This window comes from Tachypleus tridentatus, chromosome 7, assembly GCF_004210375.1.
Source record: "Tachypleus tridentatus isolate NWPU-2018 chromosome 7, ASM421037v1, whole genome shotgun sequence".
In the NCBI taxonomy this organism is placed as follows: domain Eukaryota; kingdom Metazoa; phylum Arthropoda; class Merostomata; order Xiphosura; family Limulidae; genus Tachypleus; species Tachypleus tridentatus.
Window position 1 is genome coordinate 17,231,617 of NC_134831.1, and position 22,570 is coordinate 17,254,186.

The following is a 22,570-nucleotide window of genomic DNA, read 5'->3' on the forward strand; positions in this document are numbered from 1 at the left end:
TTGAAGTTTTAAATTTACTGTGTTTTTGGCTTTAGAGTACTTTTTTCAGTGAATAACAACATATAAAGAAGATATACACTTAGTGTAGAAACCTTTTGTGTTATATTAAATATCAAATACTATGAATTGATATTGTTTTGTTTCTAACTTTTTTTTTATTCTTTGATGAAAATGTCTATTCTCCCAGTGGTGGTGTGACACTAAATGAGAGTGATTCTTATTGGTGGTATGTATCATGTTGTATAGATGTTCATGTTGAATGAAAATTGGTGTTCAGGGATATTGGTATCCTTCCTCCTTCCTACTCATAATGAGAATGATAATTTTATCATAGACATTTAAGTTCTGGATCAAGTTATTTATGATTGGAATGAAAGTTAATTTTAGAATTTTCGAGATGGAGTCGGAGAAAAGTGGTTAGCTGCAGAAAAGGCAAAGTTTGGCAGACAACAGTATTTGACTGTAACCAACTGTAATGTGATGGCCCCTTTTCAAGATAGGCACGTTGACAGAAATCTATAAATCCAATGCCTCAAAATTAGCTATAGGGGGATACAGGAGTACATCAAGAAAAACCCTTCCATCTGTTCATGGATGCTTCCCTTTAGAGTTGTGGACTTGGATCAATCATCATGAAGCCTTGGGCTGTTAGTTTGCAGATGAACTCATCTTGTATATCAATTTCTCAAACTTCTGGTGGTTTATCAATCATTATCTCATTTTATTTCTCTCACCCATCATTGTCTGGTGAAGTTTCATTCAGACAGCTCTGGATGTGGCTTGCATCAACCATCAAGGCAGCACCTGATCTAGCAATTTTTGTTTTCAGGCCTTGGATCTTTTATTCTGGGCTCAAACACATCACATTCATCTTCTTGCATGTCATGTGTTGGGTGTTTTTAATTTGATAGCAAATCATCTTTCACATCCAGACTGAATCCATACCTTGGAGTGGCCTCTAGATCCACTTGTTTTCTGGCCTTTGCCTCATGTGGGGTTCTCCATTTTGGATGCGTTTGCCATGGGTCTGAATACTAAGTTGCCTCACTTTTGGTCTTATATCCTATATCCTCAAGTTCTGGTTGTTGATGCCTTCAACTGGGATTGATCTCACAAGTACCTTTTTGTGTTCCCTCCCATCTGTTTTTGTCATCGGATGATTTCTCTGGTACACTGCATTCCTTGTCAAGTCCTCCATTACACCTCTCTGGTTTCTAAGGCTCCAGTGGCTGCTCCTTTTAAACTGTTTACCTCTCTTTTATGTCACCTTAATCCCCTGCTCTTCATCCCAATCTCCCCATCATGTGTCTTTACTTGTAGCTTTTAACCGGACCTTGACGAGAAGTTGCAGCTTCAAGCATAGAGTTGCCACCCTATTAGCTGCTTTCATTCACCCATCTTTCAAGATAATTTACCAGTGCAAGTGGAAGATCTTATACTGTTGGTATGCTGTAAGGGAATTTCCTGCCATCAAGCTTTTGGTGGCTAGAGTGGCAGAATTTCTCACTTAGCTCTTTCACTGTGGGTCTTCAAACTCTTCAATTTCTTGGTATAGGGAGTCTTCTCCTGTAATTTTTGTTTTTTCAGATACCATAGGGTTTTTACTTTGCCTGTTCTCACTATGCTCCTGCATTCCTTCTAGATTCAGGTCTTTCTCTTCCACAATAAGATGTTTTTGTGGTCCTCCATGCCCTAATTCTCCCTCTGTTGAAACCACTTTCCTCATGCTTTTTGTTTTATTTGTTCCTTGTGGTTTATTTGCCATTGATGATTCATGTACCATTTATCATTCTTTCTGTCTCCTCCTTTATCCTGATCATTCCTTTCTTTCTCTCCAAAACTGTGGCTACTTGAGAAGGTCATTTTTCCTTTTCTCCTATATTCCCTACCTTCTGTGTCCCATCTTTATTCATCTCTGGATCCTGGTAGACTGCTGTGTAAGTGTTATATTGCAGCATGTACAACTCCCATTTGGAGTATGCCCAATTCTGTTTGTTCCCTTGTAGTTCTCCTCCCTTCATGATCATTCCCCTTCTACCATTATGAATTGTGTTCACTTTCTGGTCCATTTGATGGACTTCTATTTGTTCTGTCCCATACCTTGTTCCATGTATCATCTCACATTTTCTTTCGCTTCCTGTCTTCTTCATCTGTTGGAGGATATTCTGTAAGCTAGTATGTGGACAATGCCGAGCACGCACATCTCCCATTATCTTCATCATGTGGTACTTTCATCCATGTCATGTTTTGTCTTCCACCTGTGTCTGTATTACAGACTTTGGTGTGATTCTAACTGGTGAGTTTTGTTCCTCTTTTTCAGAGGTCTTTTTTATTCCTTTTTTTTCACATGGATACTGTTATATAGCATGTTGTGCCTGACTGGATATTCTGTAACATGAAAATCTGCTCTGTTTGCCTTGTTGGCTTATACACTCTCATCCTTGGCTTCACACAGTCACTAGGTCACCATAGTGATGGGATGTTCTGCAAGGTCACTGGAAGGTAACCCACCTTGTGATAGTTTTTTTTCATAAATGTGTTCGTTACAGACCATGCCATGCATGGGCAGTGCAGAGGGGATATCTGCCCATCCCTGACATGCATTGAATGGAGAACTTGGTATGGTCTGCTTTTCAAAATAGAGTATTGTGATTACTTATTGCACTGTCTTCAGTGACAACAGTCCTCCAGCTTCTCCAATGTATTTTTAACTCCCTTCACTGAGTGGAGTGTGGGAGTTTTTACCTCTTGCCAGTTGTAAGATGCTATAGTGATGGATGCTTCCTTCTGAATGGTTGCCCCTAAACAGTTTTGAAAGTGACTGCGGAAGTGAGACCCACATTGCAGTGGGGATACACTGCCTATCAATCGTAACCTCCAATTTACTAGTCTCACATTAGAAGATTAGAAATTTAGAAATTAGGAGAGAGAGATGTGGGTGTTTAAATCCACAATGTCCAACATCTATATCACCCTTCATTGCCTGCAGAGAGTTGTAGGAAGGTGACTGCTCTCCCAAGTTAAAATAAGAATTAGAAAAACATAAACATAAAAACATGAAAAATAAATAAATAAGATGAAAATTAAAATAAAAAATAAGGAAAATATAAGGTATTGCCATTTGAGGGTAAGTAAAATAAAACTTGCCTCTTGAAGTTAGCATTCCTGTCCCCAGTATGGCAAAGGCACGAATTAACATGACATCAGTAAAGTGATAGTTTACTGCTGTGACTGTTGTGCTTTTATATGCAACTGAAGGTGTACATCTGCATAAAGTAGTGCCAAGTTTTTAAATGACCTTATATTTAATAAAAATAATTATTAGCAATTTTTAGTAAAATATTTCTGATTTTATTTTCTTTGTGTTTATTACAGGAATAATTTAATTTTACCTAAAATTTCTTTGTTAAATCAACTATTAATTTTCATATCAGTATGTCAACATTATTAATAAAATATTGTAATTTGTTACAAATTTTACAATATCTGAATAACTGTGAAGTTTAATGTTTATAATAGATGGGTATGGCACATTACCATGTAAGAAAGGTAAAACATAAGTTGGAAAGTCAAAATCTTTTCTTTTGTCAAAAATATTTATATTGATATCCTGTTTGGGATTTGCTGTTTTTGATGCAAACTTTCCTCATGATTTTGTTTACTTATTTGGCTTCATTTGGATGTAATTATTTAATTTCAATATATATATACACACACAATAAAAGGTGATATGTCCCTTTTTTGGATGACATGGCCTCCTTAAACTATTTACATAGTTAACAATACCCTCAACCACTGGAGTTGATCCATGACTGGTTGATGTGACTTCCTACTATTCATTTACATGTATAGTGAGTTGATCTATCACCTTAAGGTAGGTATGGTTTCCTGTTACACATTCTATCTCACTGTTGATCTCTCATATTTAAAGTTCAAGGCTTTTTACTAGGAGCCCTCCCCTAATTTCACATGGTTGTTGGTTCCCAGTGTTGAAGTACTGATTCAAGTGAATCAGTTAACCCAAGTCTTCACAGTAGCTGAATCTGCCCTCTTGCTCCCAGATAGCCAGTCCCAGATTACATTAGGGTGCTGATTCTTGTGTTCCATGCATTCAGTAGTTGGTGTGAATCTTAATCTCTGATTCCTGGGTTGGAGTTGAAGATGGTATGATTTTCATCCTACCCTTCTGTGAATGTCAATATCCCATAGAGCAGGTTTTGGATGTAGTTTACTTGCTAAATACAGGACAACACACCCTAGCTACTTTATATCACACAATTTCTCTCCTTGTGGTTTACAAATTTCTACATGTGGGCAAAAGCTCAGAGGATTGGGTATATTTCTTTTATGGTCAGGGTTATCCTTCAGATGCTTTTATCATTCCCTCATACAGTTTCCTCCTCCTTCTGGATATAGGATTCCAGCTAATCTTGTAAGTACTGTATTGGAAGTTACAATTTACCTCCTTTTATATTTTCCACATCTTTGGTGCTCACGTCTTCTGCCAAATTTCGAATGAAGGTTTGGTAGTGGAGTGTAGAGAGATTCACTTGCATTGTGTGAGCATACTATGCTACTGTTGTTTAACAGATGATGCAAGATGATTTGTGTGAGAGATACTTTGGAATATACTAGTCCAATAAGGGGAGATTGCAATGCTTGTGGCAAGTGTATAGAAAAAGTTTCTGTGTAAAGGGCAACTCTGAAAAAGAACAGCTAATCTTGCAAGCAGAGATAAGTACCTATCAGAAATACATTTTTAGTATAGGAAAATTATAACTTTCAAAGTATTTTGGGTGACCAGTCTCTGATTCATACATGTAAATATGCACAATTTACTGTTTGTTACAAAGCCAGCTAATATTGTACAAACATCTTGTGTGTTCTAAATAAGTATCAAAATTTTTCTTTTTCATTTGAAGTTTATATTTTATCTGTCACTTTCTTTAACACTGACTGTATCTAAATCATCACTGTACAATGATGATATCAAATTTCAAAATTATGACATAAAAATTAATAATACATGTTTGAAGGCATCATGGCTCCATATATTTTCATTTTTGTTTAAGTTAACTGTCAAAAAAAACATTCATATACTTCTCAAATATACATAGGTCATTAAAATAGAAATTTTAAAAACAACTATAATTTAACTGGTTGTCTAATTAAGCTATAAATATATTTAAAAAACTTAATGCTATGTCCATCAACACATATATGAAGTACTTCCTTTGGATTAATGTATTTTATCATGAATTCAAAAGTTTCATGTTTGAAATAGAAAATAAGCTTTTTCTGTTGGTTATAAACATTAAAAAGAATATGTAATTTTGAAAACTCTCTCTAAAAGTTAAGGACAATTGGAAAGGACTTTGGTTGTGGGTTGGGAAAGTTTGACATCTTAGCAAATTGAGATGTTAGAATCCTGAGCCTGAACATTTGACCTTTTAATTATTTACATTATTTAAATTTTACTTAAGACAGTGTAAATGCTATACCACTTAAGACAGTGTAAATGCTATACTACTGAAGTTACACTAAAGAGTAGAGAATTAAGTGTTTGCACATCTCATTACAAAAAACTGAAGACTGAAAACTTTTAAAACTTTGTTTTGAAATTAGGGTAGTATAAAATTTTAAGCTGTAAACTATATTCATGTGCTAATTTATTGACGTACATTGAATACGACTCAATAAATTTGTCATAAAAATTTAACAGCCTCAAATATATAAACTTGATGTTATGTATATGCAATGCTAGAATAAGGACAGATTAATAGTATTATTATAGTTTTGAAGTTGAGCAGAGTTTAAGGTTCTAATTAATTGCAATTTTGTAAATAACAGTATTAACCTTCATAAAACAGTTGTAAAATATGTTGCATTGCTCTTCAGAAACTGAAGAACAGGTTAAGAGTTACTGCTCTTCTGCCTTGTGACGGTGTTAAAAGAGACCATAAAGTCATATGGGTTTTAAATCACTGTACATTCTTTTAAGTTAAGGAAAACTGATTTGCTTGTCTTTGAGTTCTTTTTAAACGGTTTTACTAAATCATTAAATAAATTTAATTACTGTGAAATTTGTGTGTGTTGCTGAGTGGTTTTAGGATTTCTGGATGTTATCAGAAAGAAATATTTTTTAATTTTTGGATAAAGAATTTTGAACAGGAATTGTATGAATTATGTTATTTACTCTTGCAGTAATCAACTGAAAAACTGTTATCTTGATTTTTTTCTCAAAACTGTGCTTAAAAAATAAACTTTTCATAATCTTTGTCAAAAAGTTTACAATAAAACAACTTTCATTTTAAAATGACTTGTTGAAGACTATATCTAAATTGAAAAATGTGTGAAAAACTATAAATGACACAAATATATTTTAAATTAATCCATACATAGATATGTGTAGCACTAAGGTATTGTAATACAACTAGTATTGTAGAATGAAGACTGATTAAAATGTGTTTCAGAGCTCCTTGGTGATCTCCTGAAGAATAAACCAAAGGAGACTGATGGATTTGAATCAGTAATTGTGGTTGATGGAATACCACAAGTTGGTCAAGAAAGACAAGAAAAGCTTGAGAAAGTGATTCACAAAATCTATTCCAAGTTTGGTAAAATCATTACAGAGCATTATCCAAGAGATGAAAATATGAAAACTAAAGGGTATGATTATATATATGTGTGTGTGTGTGTGTGTGTGAATATGTACAGGGTCTGGCCACCTTACTAGGAACTGTAAACTCTTTCAGAATTTGGCCTGACTCAAAATGCAGGTGCAAGTTAGGTTAATCATATCAGTTTTTTAGCTTGGAAAAACCACTACCAGTTACAAGTGATGCAGTACTGTTAATCTTGCTTTACTAATTTTTCACATGTGAAAGATGACAGATTTGGAAAAAGCCAAAAGAAAAGCTAACTTCTCTTCTGTGGTCCAAACTGTTCAGATCTCTGGTAGTGGAGCCTTGTTTTGGGGCATGTTTTCCTGGCATATGCTAGGTCATTTAGCCATTTAATAAGGTCAGACGAATTCACAGATTACATGAGTAGTGTTTCTGTTGAAGTACATCCTGTGATGCATCATATGTATTCTGATGGAAAAGCTATCTCTGAGATGACAGTGCTTCCATTTGCAGTTTCCAGGTTGTGTGTGCATAATTTGAGAAACATGACAGAGATTTTGGGCATCTTCTATGGCCATGACAATCCCTGCATTTTAAATCAGTTGAACACCTGTGGGGATGAACTTGATACAGTTACCATAATGATTCTCTGCCTCCCTCACTCCATGAATTTCATACATTATTAATGACTGGATGTCTCCCAACATTTTATGGATTCTATGGTACTCCATTCTATTATTAGGTATAATTCCTAATGGATTGGCTGGACTCTGTATAAGATTAATTCTGATGTTTACACATGCTTTCTTAATATTACTTTAGTGAAAATTATAACTATAACAGTGTGTGTTAAAAGGTAAACATGACAGCTATAAATTTTGTATCATCCTGATTTTGATTATTCAATCCAGCTTAATAAAAACATTTAAACATAAATTTTGTACAATAATTGCATATTTGAAATTTGTTAATTATATTAAAATTGGTTATTGAGAGAAGTATTTTGCTTTTGACTTGTTTGGACAATGATCCTTAACAAGGTTCCTAGTTACTGTTCCAACTTTTCTTTCTGGTCATGATTTATATTACTATTGAACTATTTGAAAATATGTGTCGTGGAGCTTGCCCCACAATTGGAATTTGGATTGCAGCCAAAAAAGCGTAACTACCACTGTGTTAGGAGAATGAAATGATTTTAAATATACATTACTCTTAATGTAAAGCTGTGCGTTTATTAACATATATGTATGATAAAATTTGATTATGTTTTTCCATATAATGATTATTGAAGTTTTGTACAAAAATTTATTAAGTACAGAATAATTTCAAAATATATTTTTTGAGTCATTGAACAAATATAATTTTAGTATTGCTTTGACTAGGACCTTTAATAATTATTTAGAATGTATTTAAATCTTTTACATTTATGGAACACATTTTCTTTATTTTTGTTTTACATTGCTAAGTATGATTGGATTGCCATTTCAAAATAATCACAACAGTCAAGACAAAAGAAACTCTGCATAAAAAAAATATTTTAAAATTATTGGTATAAAACAAAAGAGCATTGCCTTGAAGCCACCTATTGGTAATTACATTTCAAATAATAAGTCCTTGAATTTTATATTTACATTATCTTATTCTCCATAAATCAGTTGTGGTTGTATTCCCTGTCTGTATTTGTGAGGGTGAAACCTTTTTGTTCAGTGGCTTTATTTAAGATAAGTTCTGGTTGCAGATACGTCTTTCTGGAGTACTCTTGTCCTGCCCATGCTTTAGAAGCAGTGAAGATGACTAATGGCTACAAGCTAGATAAACAACATACATTTTCTGTGAATTTGCTGACAGATTTTGACAAGTGAGTAGAGCATGAATTGTTACTTAAATTAGAAAAATAATCAAGGTGTGTCAACAGCATTGTTACTTTTGAAATAATTTAATTGTTATTATTTCTATTTTTTGTGTATATGTAGGCACAACCATTTTCAAACAAAAAACAAACAAAGAACACTAAAATGTTAAGTATGATTTTCATGTCTCTCTCTCTCTGTCGAATAAGATAAGATATTGCACTTTGAAATTATGGATTATTGTCCTAATCTCAAATGATAACACTACTATAACCTTATTGTTGTTCCTTGGAATACGTCTTTTTCTCATACTTAAAAACATAACATTCTTTATATTAGTATTAGAAGCATAATTATATAACTGTAATGCTTCATTTTTCTGTGAGTTATGTAGTGTCTGGTCACCAAGTTTTGCACTTCTCATCCTACACAAAAAGTTTTTTTGGTTTTGAGGACTCTGGCTTCTCTGTAACTTCTCACTCCTTAGGGATGTCTTGACCAGGCCACATTCTACAATCTCTTCACCCCAGGTCTATAATGATCCTCTCATAGATTCCTTTTCTGCCCCTTTCAGTTCCAAGTTTCTTCTCGGTCACCTGATACTCATTCTTTGGCTCTGGTTGTTAAGGATCTGAGCCAGGAATGGTCTCACCTTTTTTTTTTGTATGTTTCTTGTCCTTTCCAACTCCCACCTTGGCTTCTCATCTTAATGTATGACACTCTTTGTTGAATCTTCTAAGTGGTGCGTCTTTGGCCAATTCAGTCTTAGTTTTATCTACTTCATTGCTTTGCATTTGGACTCCCTTCTTTTCACTCAATGGCTCTTGTCTGTTGCTTCAACTTCACACATCCTTCTTTCATCAAGGGATATCATTTCTCTATCTTGTGTGAGATTTGTCTAATCCATCAGACCAGATTTTCCAACTGTGTAAAATTCTTCTTGTCACATTATGTTGCCTTTTCAGTGTGTCTGATGTGCCTTATCAGTGAAAGTGATAAGTCTTTTGTCATTCATCCATCAACCACTCATTTCCTCCTGGCCATCTTACAGTGAACCATTGTTTTGCATTTTTTGTACCTGGCTACTCAACTGTGATTTGTTGATTTCTACCTTGCTTGTTATGAGTCTGCTGCATCTTGCCTTTTTCTGGTACCATATTATGTTTTCTTTCCCTGTCTTGTCACTCTGATATACTCCTTTCTTCACCAACCTAAGTGAATGGAACCTGAATGTTTTTTTTTGCATCACTTTACACATGCCTTGTTTGAGCTGTTGTCTTCCTGCTCTTTGTACCACTTTTCTATTTAGACTTATATCTTCCTTGTACCTTGTAGTCATATCCATTCATATGTCTGTGCTAATGATGCTTCTTGCATACTCTTCTACCTGGACAAGTCTTTCCTTTCTAAGACCTTTGCTGCTCAAGAAAGTTACAGCACTTTCTCTCTATTTCCCTTCCATCTTTCACTATTACAATTATTCAGCTGTGGGTTGACTCCTGTGGCCTATGTTCATGGCTGGAGGAAGCACTATATAGAACATACATTCTCTCTTATTCATGCTCTTATTCTTTCTGTACTTTTTTAACCTTTCACAGACATATGCTGACTATAATTTTGATCTTTCCTCCCCCTCAATTTCCCACATCTTTCTGAGGATTCTGTTCAGCCCTTGTCAGTTTTTTCAGACCTTGTGTTGGTTTATTTCTTGCTTTTGTTTTTTGTTTCTCCATTCTCTTTTTTTCACGTTTTTTCATCTTTAGTGATGGTATTGATATTCCTGTTTCCTGCAGGCTTTGAGTTGATCCACTCTTATGATTTTTAGGGCAGGTTCCCACATTTTCAACCACCAGTTGTGGGTTAAGCTTGCCTATTTTGGGGAGTGGACCCCAACAATCTCCTGTATATCCTGCCACATTCACCAAAATTGGCCTTTCTCTTCCTATTTGAGGTATTTTGTGGGAACTATATGGGGATTCTGGGGACATTCTCACTCTCTCCTTCCACTGTCATTCTTCTTTTCTCTTTTTCATGACATTTTAAGTTTGACACAATTATTGTATTTTTGTTGTCATGAGTGGCTGAGGGGTTCTAGATCATTAGTCTGTGGAGGAGATTTCACGCCAGTGTTTTGTTACTTCTGGTTGTTTGTCAAGCTTTAGATCATTTGCTTCTTCTTGCCAGCTGCCAGCAGGTTATGATCCATATTAACATTTCTACAGGGTGGCTTCTATCAATCATTCAGGGGACACAACTTTTTGTTCCCTGTGTTTTTGCACTATGGATCTTCTTTCTTGTGCCCACATAAATCAAATTCTTTTGATGGCATGTTATTGCATAGGTTCTTTCCCTCTCTGTGCTTATTCTTTTTCATGTCTAGATCTTGTTTTTCCCAGGTGTGGTTCATTCATTCTGATGTTTTTCAATGGATATGTCTGAATATTGGCACATCCCTTAGGGATGCCTTTGTCACTGCCCTCAATCCCAATTACCTTGGTTTTGGTTCACAGCACCCCATCCTCTAGTCTTGAGTATTGATGCTTTCAGCCATGATTGGTCTCATCTATTCCTTTATATCTACCCTCCTTCATTTACTTCTTCAGGTTTTCTTCTTCATCCATGCTATTTCATGTATGGTTATCTGGTGGCTTCTTCCTGAACCACTAAACCTCAGTTCTCTCATTTCCTCCAGCAGCAGGGAGTCCCTCCCTTTCTTTTTTCCTTCCATCTTGACCTACTCTATTACCCAGTCACTGACACTCTATCCCATATTGTCCATTCTCCATGTTCCCTTTTCTGCCCTCCTTCTGATCTAGATGAACTTCTTTGTTCCAACTGTGCTCTCCATTATTGCTTCCTTAGCTTTCTTTCAGGGCCCTTGCTCCCGCTTGTTTTTCTCTTTGCAACCTTTCTCTTCCCATAATATTTTCCCAGTTAGCTTAACCACTTTGGTTCAACTTTTGATCCAGATGGCTTATTCCTCCTTGTCTTATTCCCTGTGTGATCTATTTCACATCATCAACAACATTACCTTCCCTTCCTCTTACCTCTCATCTTCATCAGTCATTGGAGGAGATTCTACTATAGGGCATGTGGAGGACTTCTCACACTACTTACACCACATCATTGTATCTACTTCCTCAGGATGGCACCCACCAACTGTGGCACTTTTCCTGACTTTAGCAAGGTTGTGACATAAGGTCTATACTAAAGATTTCTTTCTATGGCCCCTGCTTCAGCTTCACATTGGATCCTGCTCTGTGATGAGTGGTGCCTGACCATGTATTCTGTCTGTACTCTGAATGGATTCTACTTAGATGACTATAACTATTTGCAGACATAATTTCCTTAAATCCACTTCTAAGATGGGGTATTTCTAAATATCACTAGAGTTTAAATTCCTTGTGATACTTGCATCATAATTTGCCTGTCCCAGACTGCACCACCCATGGAGGAATGGATAATGCAGAAGGGGATTACTGCTCGTTCCTGCCATGTCTTAATTGAATAAGTTGGTGTGGTTTGCTTTTAAAAATAAAGTTTTATGATCATCTGCTGCACTATCTCAGATGTTGTAGTCCCTTAAGACTTTCATTGGATTCTGTATGACACTTTCTTGAGATTTGGCTATGATGTATGTTCCTGGAGTCTTCTAATAGGTTTCCTCTGGACTGTAGGACTTGAAATGAAGACAGTATAGGTCCTTATTCTATTCTCTCAAGGATGTTGGTACCCAGCAAGTGAGGTTTTGGATGAAGTTGACTTACCAAGTGTGGTTCATTGCACTCTAACCACTCTACACCTTAGTACACAATATTTCTTACCTACCTACCATTGTGAGATTGAGTTATTTATTTCTGTTATGTCTCTTTGTTGCATCATCTTCTCCTACACTAAAGTACTCTTTCCTTTTTCCACCATGTCTGGTCCTCCTGACCTTATAACTTTTCAAATGTAGTGTAGTGCCCCTCCTCAGATCTTCTGATCTTTTCCTTGTGATTAAGAGACATTTGGATGCTTCCAGGGAATATGCCTGGGATTCCCTTTTACCACTCTTTCATCCAGTTTATTTAGGATTCAAGTTAATCTTGCGAGAGGAGGGAGATGATAGTATCAGAAGGTATAATTTTCCAAAATGAAGAAGTATTTCTGATAGGTACCTCTTTTCCCTCGCACTTCCCATCCTTCCCCCTCTTATCTTCCAGTGCTCATGTCTTCTGCTAAAGTTCAAATTAATAGTTCATTAGTGGCACATAGAGGGAGTCGCACATGTCACATGATAGCAATGCTCTTTTCTTCATGGAGAGGTAACTCGTAATGTTTTACATGAGAAATGTTTTATAGCTTTGGATGACAACAGAAGGAGGGTTGTGGGCTAGTAGCATGTGTTCCAAAAAGTTTGCAAATAGATGGGAGCACAAAATGAGAATTAATCTTGTGAGAAGAGGGAAGTAGTTATTGGAAATAAATTTTTTATTTAGGAAAACTATAACTTATGTGTGTGAAGGTGAGTATTTATCAGAAATATATTTTCAGGTTAGGAAAATGTTTTTTTTTTATTAAAGTCAAAGTGGAAAACAAATACCATTTATGAATACTATTTAATGTCAGTTTACGTACAGTGCTGCTGTACGTGACTCACTCATTAATTCTTAACTATTTGTTTTCCTTGTCAAGATGAAACTAGTGTTTAATGGTCATTTGAGGTGAACTTGAAGAGAAACGTGCATTTTCTAATTTACTTGCATAACCAACTTGAATGACATGTATACAGTTACTGCCTTTGAAGATAGTTAAATTGATAGCTTTGAATTGGAGCATTAAAAAAGCTAGATTGTTGTAATGCTTGTGAATTAAATTATTCTTCTGTATAATTTAGTGTGTTTTATGTACATTTCACGTTTATAAAACCTGGTACTTTTAAGAGTGAATTAGCATGTATCAGATCTGGAGCTAGATTAATCTTGATTGGATTTTTTTTTTGACAGGTATGAAAATGTTTGTGAAGATCTTGAACCTCCCACTCCTCAACCTTATGTAGATCATGTAAGAGTAACAAAAAAATCAAACTGTTATTCAGTTTAGGCACTATTAACATTCTTAATTCTATGATAACAGTGTAAATTGCATGTATATTAGTGCTATCAGTTACTTTATAGGTATTTTTTGAATAAATATTATAATGTAGTTATATTAGATATATTTTTCAAAATGTGTTTACCACATCAGATGCTGTTTTTATAAAGAAGATTATGTAATCTCAAAAATGAGTAGAATGCATAAATAAAAACTGAGTTTTGTTCCTTTATTGAAAAACACTGTTTATTTTAGTATCAACATTTAAAATTTATTTACAGTTAACTAAAGGTGTGTTGATTTAAGGATTATTACTTGTGTTTTTTCTTTGAATGTGCTATAATGTTTTATTTTTCCAGAAATTCTGTTGACATTAGCTTCATCCATCACCTCTAGATCATTATATTTGTGTCCATATTATTCCAGTTGTAGCTGGTAACTTTGAGTGTATGAGCTGTTTATTGTGTTTTGTATTTAATATAAGAGTTTTTGATTTTTGTTTAGTGTTAAAAACTTGATATCTGGAGTAATTTTAATATATAATAATCTGTCCGTGATAGACTTAGACAGTAACATGTTTCTGAGAACAAAATGTGTGTGTGTGTGTATATATATATGTTGTTTTTTTAGGGTAATCTGTGGTACTGGATTGAAGATCCTGATTGCTATGACCAGTATAGTGTTATTTATGAAGGTGGGGCTATGTCAGCAGTGTTTCTCAACAGTCATCCCGAACCTACTCCACTCAGAATAAGAGAAGTGAGTCATGCACTTTGATTATTTTCATTTTATTTAGAAACTTGCATTTCTCTTGCATTAACTGCTGTGAATCACAAAAAAGTCTAGTGACAGCATGTTAAGTTCTTAAAATACAAATAATTAGTTGAAGTTGCTGAAAAATAGAGAAATATATGGTTTTTAGGTTTTCTGGAAACATTTTTAGTTTATATAGGTGTGTTGGGCTAAGGATTCTTCTACAGTAGGTATCTGTGACCTGTTGGTGATAAATTCAAAAAATAAACAGCACATATTAACTTCTGTGAAGGTCATAGTTATATTTTAAACACTGCATAGTTCTTTTTGTCAAAAGTTCACTTAGGCCTATTTAGTTGTTTTAGAATTCAGTTGACAAGATAATCTATTTTTCTTTATTTTATATATCACTTGTATCTTAAACACTATACTGTTCTATTCTTGTCAAAAGTCTAAATCAAGCAATTGCCATATAATTCAGTTAACAAGCTGAACTATTTATCTCTCTTTCTATCACCAGACTGTTCATATATGGTTCACTCACATTGTTGTTGAGTTATTGCAGTTGTATCCTGTACTTAAAAAATCAGCTGCTGCTTTTTTGTATTTTCAAGAATTTTCAAAATCACTCAGGCTGGTTCAATTACTTCAGAACACCCTTTGACGGGACAACTCATTCTCCTTATCTCTTACAATCTTACTCTGGAATATCAACTATTAGGCCTTTCACTCCCACAATAATTAACTTCCCAACTGAACTTCTGTCCATGACTTTAGTCTCTTCTGCTTTTTTTTTTTTTTTTTTTTTAGCTTTCCATTATTTATACTTCTGTCATGTAAGCCTTCTAGAAATCTATGTATCTTTGACATCTGTGAGTTGCATGAGATGTTCAATAGCCTAAACATCAATGAATTATAAACACAATGTACGATTCTTACTAAGTTACATAGCCAAATTTGTCATAACAATTGCCTTTAAAAATAATTACTTTTAACTCTTGTTATAAAAAAATTAAACAGTCATGAAATATTCATTCACAAATAAATCAATCAATAATACCTATGCTAAACAGTTTCTTCATATCGAGACAGTTAAAATGTTGACATGTTTTTGATGATGTGTTGAATGAAAGTTTATTAGTTTTAAGTATATATTTTTGTTAGGAGACATTTTAAGATTCTTTTCTTGCTATAAGGTAAAATGTGTTTGCTTTCCAGATCACAGATTTTATTCTACATATCTACTAATATTTTGGCTTCTTATAGACTAGTAACAAATAATATTACAGGTAGTGTGAAATATTTTCTTTGTTTATATATTTTTTTACACACATAGCAAGTAGCATTAACTTTACATGTAGGTGCTTTGAGTGACTTGATTTTTACAATGTAAAATTTGATATATTTCTCAAAGTTAATACTTCAGATCTCTGATACAACTGTAATTCTTAAAGTATTTAAAATTAAAGACAGATAGCCATATTGAGCTGTCTTTAGAAACAAATTAGAATTGAGAGAGATATTTTGAGAAAGTTAAAATCAGTAAAATATACTCTTTAACTACCTCACCATGAGCAAGTTAGTGTGCATATCATGACTTTTTAGAGGTACTTTCAAAATTTAATTAAATTATTTTGTTTTCATTGTATGGTTAAAAAAGCAATTTTCATGCAAGTCTTAAATAGTTAATTTTGTAAGAAAATATTTAAACAAAATCCTCTATCTTCTCTGTGAGATTTATGACATTTGCTCTCTAAGTTTCCCTCTTTTCTAATTTATTTACCACCTTTCTGAAAGTATGTAATTTAACATAAATTAGTAATTATAAAGCATAGGTTTTATAGTCTTCAACCTTATTTGTTTACAGACCCATAAACTAGAAAATCTAACTCACCTGCCACATCTACTCTCACAAATTGCCAATAGTTCTTTCTGACATTTAATTTTTTAAAGAAAGTCAGAGTTTTAATCTGTTAAATGGTATGTTATTTTATGATGTTTTCTCTACAGTGTATTGTATGTTTTGCTTTCAGTCAAACTTTATTGCCATGGAAATGCATCAGTGAGTTTAGCTGAATATTTAATGGCTCTTATCTTAACCAGTCCGTGCCCTCCTTGTACTTGTTTAAAGTCTACAGACTTAATACTTCTAACTTTCAGTATTATGTATATGTATATCTCTTAATACTTCTAACTTTCAGTATTATGTATATGTATATCTCTTAATACTTCTAACTTTCAGTATTATGTATATGTATATCTCTTAATACTTCTAACTTTCAGTATTATGTATATGTATATCTCCACAAAATTTGGCAGTCTTTCAGTTATCATTGTGTTTCACTTACAAAAAATCAACTTTTTAATAAAGTATTTTTAATAAACTAAAATAAAAATATGTCAATTAATATATTAAGTATTTGTTTTGAATGGTCCATGTGCAATCTGATTTTTGTGTTAAAAGTAAAAATTCTTTTACTCATCTCAAAAATCTTAAATTTCTATTGTGTAATTCCTAAAACCTCCTAAATACATTTCAGAGATTTATTTTCAGTAGGACTTTATACCTTATCTGTTATTGTATCTAACATAATCCTATATAAGTTGGGCTAATTTTACCGACATCATATTCACCAAAATAAATAAAAAAATAACCTTTTTTTTAAGTTTTTATGTTGACTTCAAATTATAACAGGAAACTACATTTATTTAAAGTAACTTTAAGCTTGTAAGAGTATAATTCTATTTATCATTCAATTTTATTATTTTGTTGCCCTTTAAATTGTGTAACTACTATTTCTACCATTATAAGTTGTAATTCACTTCGTGAATGTGCAGTTCACATTATTTTATTGAATTATAGTACTCACAAGCTACTTGTGTGCATACCTCATAAAACATTTTTATTATATTATTATTATTTAATGTATCTAATCTCTTATTAATTAACCTAAAAAAAGATCCCTACTTTTACATTTGAGTTACTTTTAAAATAACAAGTAAAGAATAAACATGAAAAACAAATAAAGTACTTACCTAAGGATACTTTTTTTCTCTGTCAATTGTTAATGACACTTAACCCTTCTTCTTTTAAACTAAAGGTAGTAATGCACTAAATTTTTAATTAAATAATGCACCAAAACATAAAGTAATAGCATGCAAAAACAAAAGACAATTTCATCTAATTATCACAATTTTTCTGACTTTTTAAATATTTTTCAAGGGCCATTATAAATTCATACAAGTTAGTCATTAACTTTCCTATGGGAATAAAGCTTATAGTGTGAATGAAATTGACGGTTACCTGTTCAGAACACAATGTTATGCAATACACCATTTGATAGATGAAAACCTTGGTTTTCTATTGGTTATAGATAATATAGAATTAAATGTAAGAGAGAACTGTTAACAAATTGTGAAGGAGAGGATGTAACAAGTGGATATGGCAAGATAGGTCTTTCTTTGTATTTGATAGCTTTTGTAACCAAACAAAATTGAAGGCGATAAAAATTATGGTTTGTCTGAGCAATGACAATTTTATGGTGAGTAATTTACATTTAATTTCACACTTTTTGGATTGTTGTTGGATAAAATTAAGATGCTTTGTGCTCAGAACATAAAACTTAAGATCTTATGTTATACTAATTGGTATAATATAAAAATTAATTTAAAAAAATTTGAATGTGAGACACTTAAACCTTCTGTTATGTGTGTGCAGTAAAGGATACCTATGATGGTAGGGTTAAAGAAAAAAAATCATGAGGTGTTCTAGCAAGTAACTGGTGCATTACATAATAGTATAGTGTTAGCTGTGCATTTTTATGGTGGTTATAAATCCAACCTCGTATAGAATTAGGGTAAAGAAAATAACAGATAGAATATAAAGTTTTACTGAAAGAAAACATTTAAATTTTTTAGGAGGTTTTAGAGGTAATCCAAATGAAATTTGATAATTTTTAGATGAAGAAATGCATTTCTAATTTTAACATTAAAAATCACTTTGCACTTGCAGCAGTAATACAACTTTATATTTACAGAAAAATGTTTAGTAGAAACATTTCATTAAAAATTATTATTTTTTGTCTACAAAAAACTAGTAATGCATACTGAAAGCCTGTACAATTTCATGAAGATATACAGAACATAGTAGAAGTTATGGAAACTGAAATTCAGTCTAGAGAAATGAACTTTATTGAATTGACAGACTCCTTAGTGAGTGAGTTAAATATGTTGATTATTCTGACTTCTAACTGTAATATATTGTTGTAGCAGCTAGACATAAATTTGCTCAGAATGAAGAGCTACATGATATGAAGTTCAGTTTGAAATATTTGTTTTTTATCCAATTTTGGGTATTTGATTAAACAACAATATCATTAAATCTTGTGTTTTAGTTTTTTCTTTCTTTTTTATATTGAATGGAATACAATTATAGTATTCTGTCTGTCACAATGAAGAGAAATGTTCCTTCACTAACTGTGACTCATATGCTATGTTCAAGATTTTGTATTACAGAAATATTAGTTTAGATTTTTCACTTTTAATAAAACTTTTACAGAGATGGACAGAGAGCATCTTGGTTTGGTCACCATTAGGAACATACCTTGCCACTTTTCACCAGCGAGGATTAGCTTTGTGGGGTGGAGAAGATTTTCGACAAATAATGAAGTTCCAGCATTCTAGAATACAGTTTATAGACTTTTCTCCAAAGGAGAAGTGAGTTTTCAGAACATATATCTTTCTATTGAAAATAAATTACATAATATTGGAATTTGTGTAATTATTTTGTACTAGGTATGGTCTTTGTGGCTAATCTGTTGAGCTGCAAGTGAAAAGTCGGGAGTTTGAAATTTGATGTTGTTGAAACAACTTCACACTTTCAGCTTTATAAAAGTAACAGTCATTCCTGTTATTCAGTTTAACACTCCTACGAAAAGTGGGGCCTATTAGGCCCCACTTTTCGTAGGAGTGTTAAAGAACTAGACAAAATCCTTATGGCAGTGAGTGATACTGACAAGTTAGGTGCCTTCTCCTCTGGTCAGTAGTTCAAACTTAAGCCTAGCTATATAATTTGAAATAATTGTTTAACATGTGTGCATAAAGTATCATTCAGATTTAAAACTCAAAACTCCAATTTTTTATAGTTAGTTTAAAAGCTTACTGTTTTACTTGGATGATTTTTCTGTACTTTATTTTGCAAATGCTTTTTTTTAAATGTTTAATCCTATAAGTTATTTATTGGACACCTGCACATTCATATGAAAGGTAGCATTCTAGTAATTGCCATTAGAGTTGAATCCTTTGTCTCAGTTTGTACAACACTAGACTGGAATGTGTGGGTGGGGTGATAAGAGATGTTTTTGTTCTGAAATACAAGTTTTCTTGATACTGCAGCTTTCTTTCTATGTGTTATCTTTTGATTTATTAATTTATACATTGAAAATCTCTCTAGAGATACTCATTATGGAATTATCTTATTGTTATTTTCAACTTGCAACCACATTATTCAGTTTTTGTTCTTTGTGCATCTCTTACAGTTACCTAGTAACTTTCAGTCCTGAACCAGATAACAGAGATGATCAGCAGGAAATCATTATCTGGGACATAAGAACAGGCATAAAGAAAAGAACATTTCATGCAGATCACTTTAATGAACCAACAGTATGGCCAATGTTTAAGTAAGTAATTACATAATGTTAGTTCAAATCTTTAAAACTAATATATATTTTCATTCATGATTGAGTAATCTTCTAAATGTTTTAAAACATGTTTATGAAATGAAGTGTCTTTAGTGTACTTTAACCATATACCAATATGATTTATGTTCAGAAGTGTGCATATGAATTTTACAGTGAGTGATTCATATGGAAGAAAATAAGTTGCAACTTATGAAGATGGGATAACCTAGAGAGCATATGTCACTTTTCTTATACTAAGGGAAATTCAGAATTTCTTTTTAATATTGTTTTATAAAATTAAGAACTTAAAACATATATAATAGTAAAATTTGGATTGTTAGTTTCATTTTTATACCAGGTTTATTCGTATATCATGATAAAAATTGGTTTAGTTAAATTTTGAATGTAACTTTACTAGCACTTTGTGAAATGTGCAGAAAAAGGTGCCTTTAGCAAAAGTGTTAAATGACAGATGAAACTTTACCAAATTACAAATGTACAGAAGTGCATTAAAACTAATCAACTTTATTTTGTTTCTTTTTACCAGATGGAGCCCCAACGACAAATACTTTGCAAGAATGACACAGGAAACACTTAGTATCTATGAAACACCGGTAAGGTATTAAACATATATTTTTTAGATCATAAAATATTTTGGAGAAATTTTAAAAAATGGCAGATTCAGTGACAAAGGTTTAAAAATAAACATTTGGACCATTATATGCATATTTACATGTAGAATTTTAACATATTGCCTTATGTGTTTCAGGTAATATCTGTATTAATTGTAGTACTCAAAATGAACTTTTTGTTTTACAGTTGCTATTAGAGGTAGACAGTATAAGAATTTTGTAGTGCAATATATTGTGATATTTGTTTAATACTGTATTGTAACATATTACACAAAATATTTACTATTGAAGTTATTTTATTTACTCATTAGTCACTTAGGCATAATTTAGCCTAGATTTATAACATTTTATACCATTGGAGGTTATATGATGTATGCCATGAACCTGTGTACAGCCTGGTCCACACAGAAAACACCATAAAATAACTACTACTACTTTTATGTTATAAGACTTAAGAGTGTTAGGGCATCAGTAATTGTAGTGTTGTTTGTATTTAAAAGTGATATTTTGACATTTTAGCTTTGATGTTATGATAAGCTGACTGAAATCACTTTCATTGTTGTAACATCTGTAGACTGAGTGGGAAGCTTAAATTATTGTTTAGTATGGGGTTAATTTAAAAAGTATCACTATAAAACAAATGAACTGGTTCTGCCGTAAAACAGTATTTTTACAAGGTTGTCATACATGTCATTTGTGTGTCTTTATGTAATATGTAGTGTTTAACTAAAATTTTTGTAGCTGTTCAGACTGCTAAAAAAATTTAAATAAATAAATATATATATTTCTCTCTCATTCAATGAACATGCAGTGAGAGCAGCAGTTGACTGTACCTTCCAGGATCCCTATCAAAACATGAGAGAGCAAAGGGTTAAAATTTATTGGCTAAAATATTATTTCTTATAGAAAAATAGGGTTAAGTCTGATAACAAATGTTTTATATTGAGTTACATGCTTGACCTAATGAAAATAAGTAGTTTATGTTATTGATAGTGAGTTTTTGTAGTTTTAAATACAATATTATTGATGCTAGAAAAACTAATTTTGAAATCCAGGAAAATATTCTGGAAGCATTAAAACTTTGAAAACTGTAAGTTTAAAAACAACAATAAAAAACAGTGGAAACTGTTTCTGAGGAAATAAACTGTGGTATCAAACTACCACTGCTTGTTGCTGTTTTGTATTCCTAAGATGTGCAACTCTAAGTTGCTATGAAGTAAAATTTTATAAACAATGAAAGTGACGTAAGTAGATACTTAGTCAAATATTTGTTGTCAGCATATTAATATCAGTGAGTTGTATTTATTGTAAAACATAATTTAAGATAGAGTAATCTGTGTTCTATCTATATCTAATTACTTTTTACTAATTGTAAAGATTATGGTAGGTAATGCAAACTATCTTATTTAATAATCCAATCTGAGGAAGAATCTTTTAACCATGTTAGAATGATCATACATATTTCAAGTCTTGAATGCTCACCTACCTGTTAGGTTTAAAAAAATTAAAAATATATAATTAGTTCCATCTTGACAGTTATTTTATAAATCATATTTTAGAATTGTTGTTACCCAATGTTTCTTTAAGAGTAATTGAAAAAAAAATTATTTCTACTGAATTATAGTTTTGTCTGTAAATAATACACAATTTTTTACTTGTTTAAAGTTATTGGTTTATAGTAGCTAACAAACTATCACCTTTTAGAAATACTTAACAGAGTTGTTTGGAACTTGTTAAAATTAAAAATTTCTAAATAGAATCTAGTTTCAGTTTCAACAGAATTGCATATTTTTCTGTTATTTATTTGCATTGTGGAATTACAAAAATTTTAAGACACGTTTTGTAAAAACATTAAAAATTCTTCCTTTTAAGAGATTTATCAGGCGGAAAACAAGGTTTTTTAATCAATGTTAAAAATACGGTAACATCAAAACCTCTTTAGTGTGGATATTTTG

The 22,570-nt window shown here is 32.4% G+C and overlaps 1 protein-coding gene across 1 annotated transcript in view; it reads left to right on the forward strand.

The window, feature by feature from the left end:
• The window catches only part of eIF3b (eukaryotic translation initiation factor 3 subunit b), a 47,414-nt gene that overhangs the window by 6,217 nt on the left and 18,627 nt on the right, over positions 1-22,570 (forward strand). Inside the window, exons 3-9 of the mRNA XM_076510510.1 lie at positions 6,474-6,669; positions 8,365-8,484; positions 13,465-13,522; positions 14,183-14,311; positions 18,864-19,021; positions 19,843-19,983; positions 20,531-20,597. Of these exons, the coding sequence (XP_076366625.1) occupies positions 6,474-6,669; positions 8,365-8,484; positions 13,465-13,522; positions 14,183-14,311; positions 18,864-19,021; positions 19,843-19,983; positions 20,531-20,597 (869 nt within the window). The remainder of the gene's footprint in view (positions 1-6,473; positions 6,670-8,364; positions 8,485-13,464; positions 13,523-14,182; positions 14,312-18,863; positions 19,022-19,842; positions 19,984-20,530; positions 20,598-22,570) is intronic.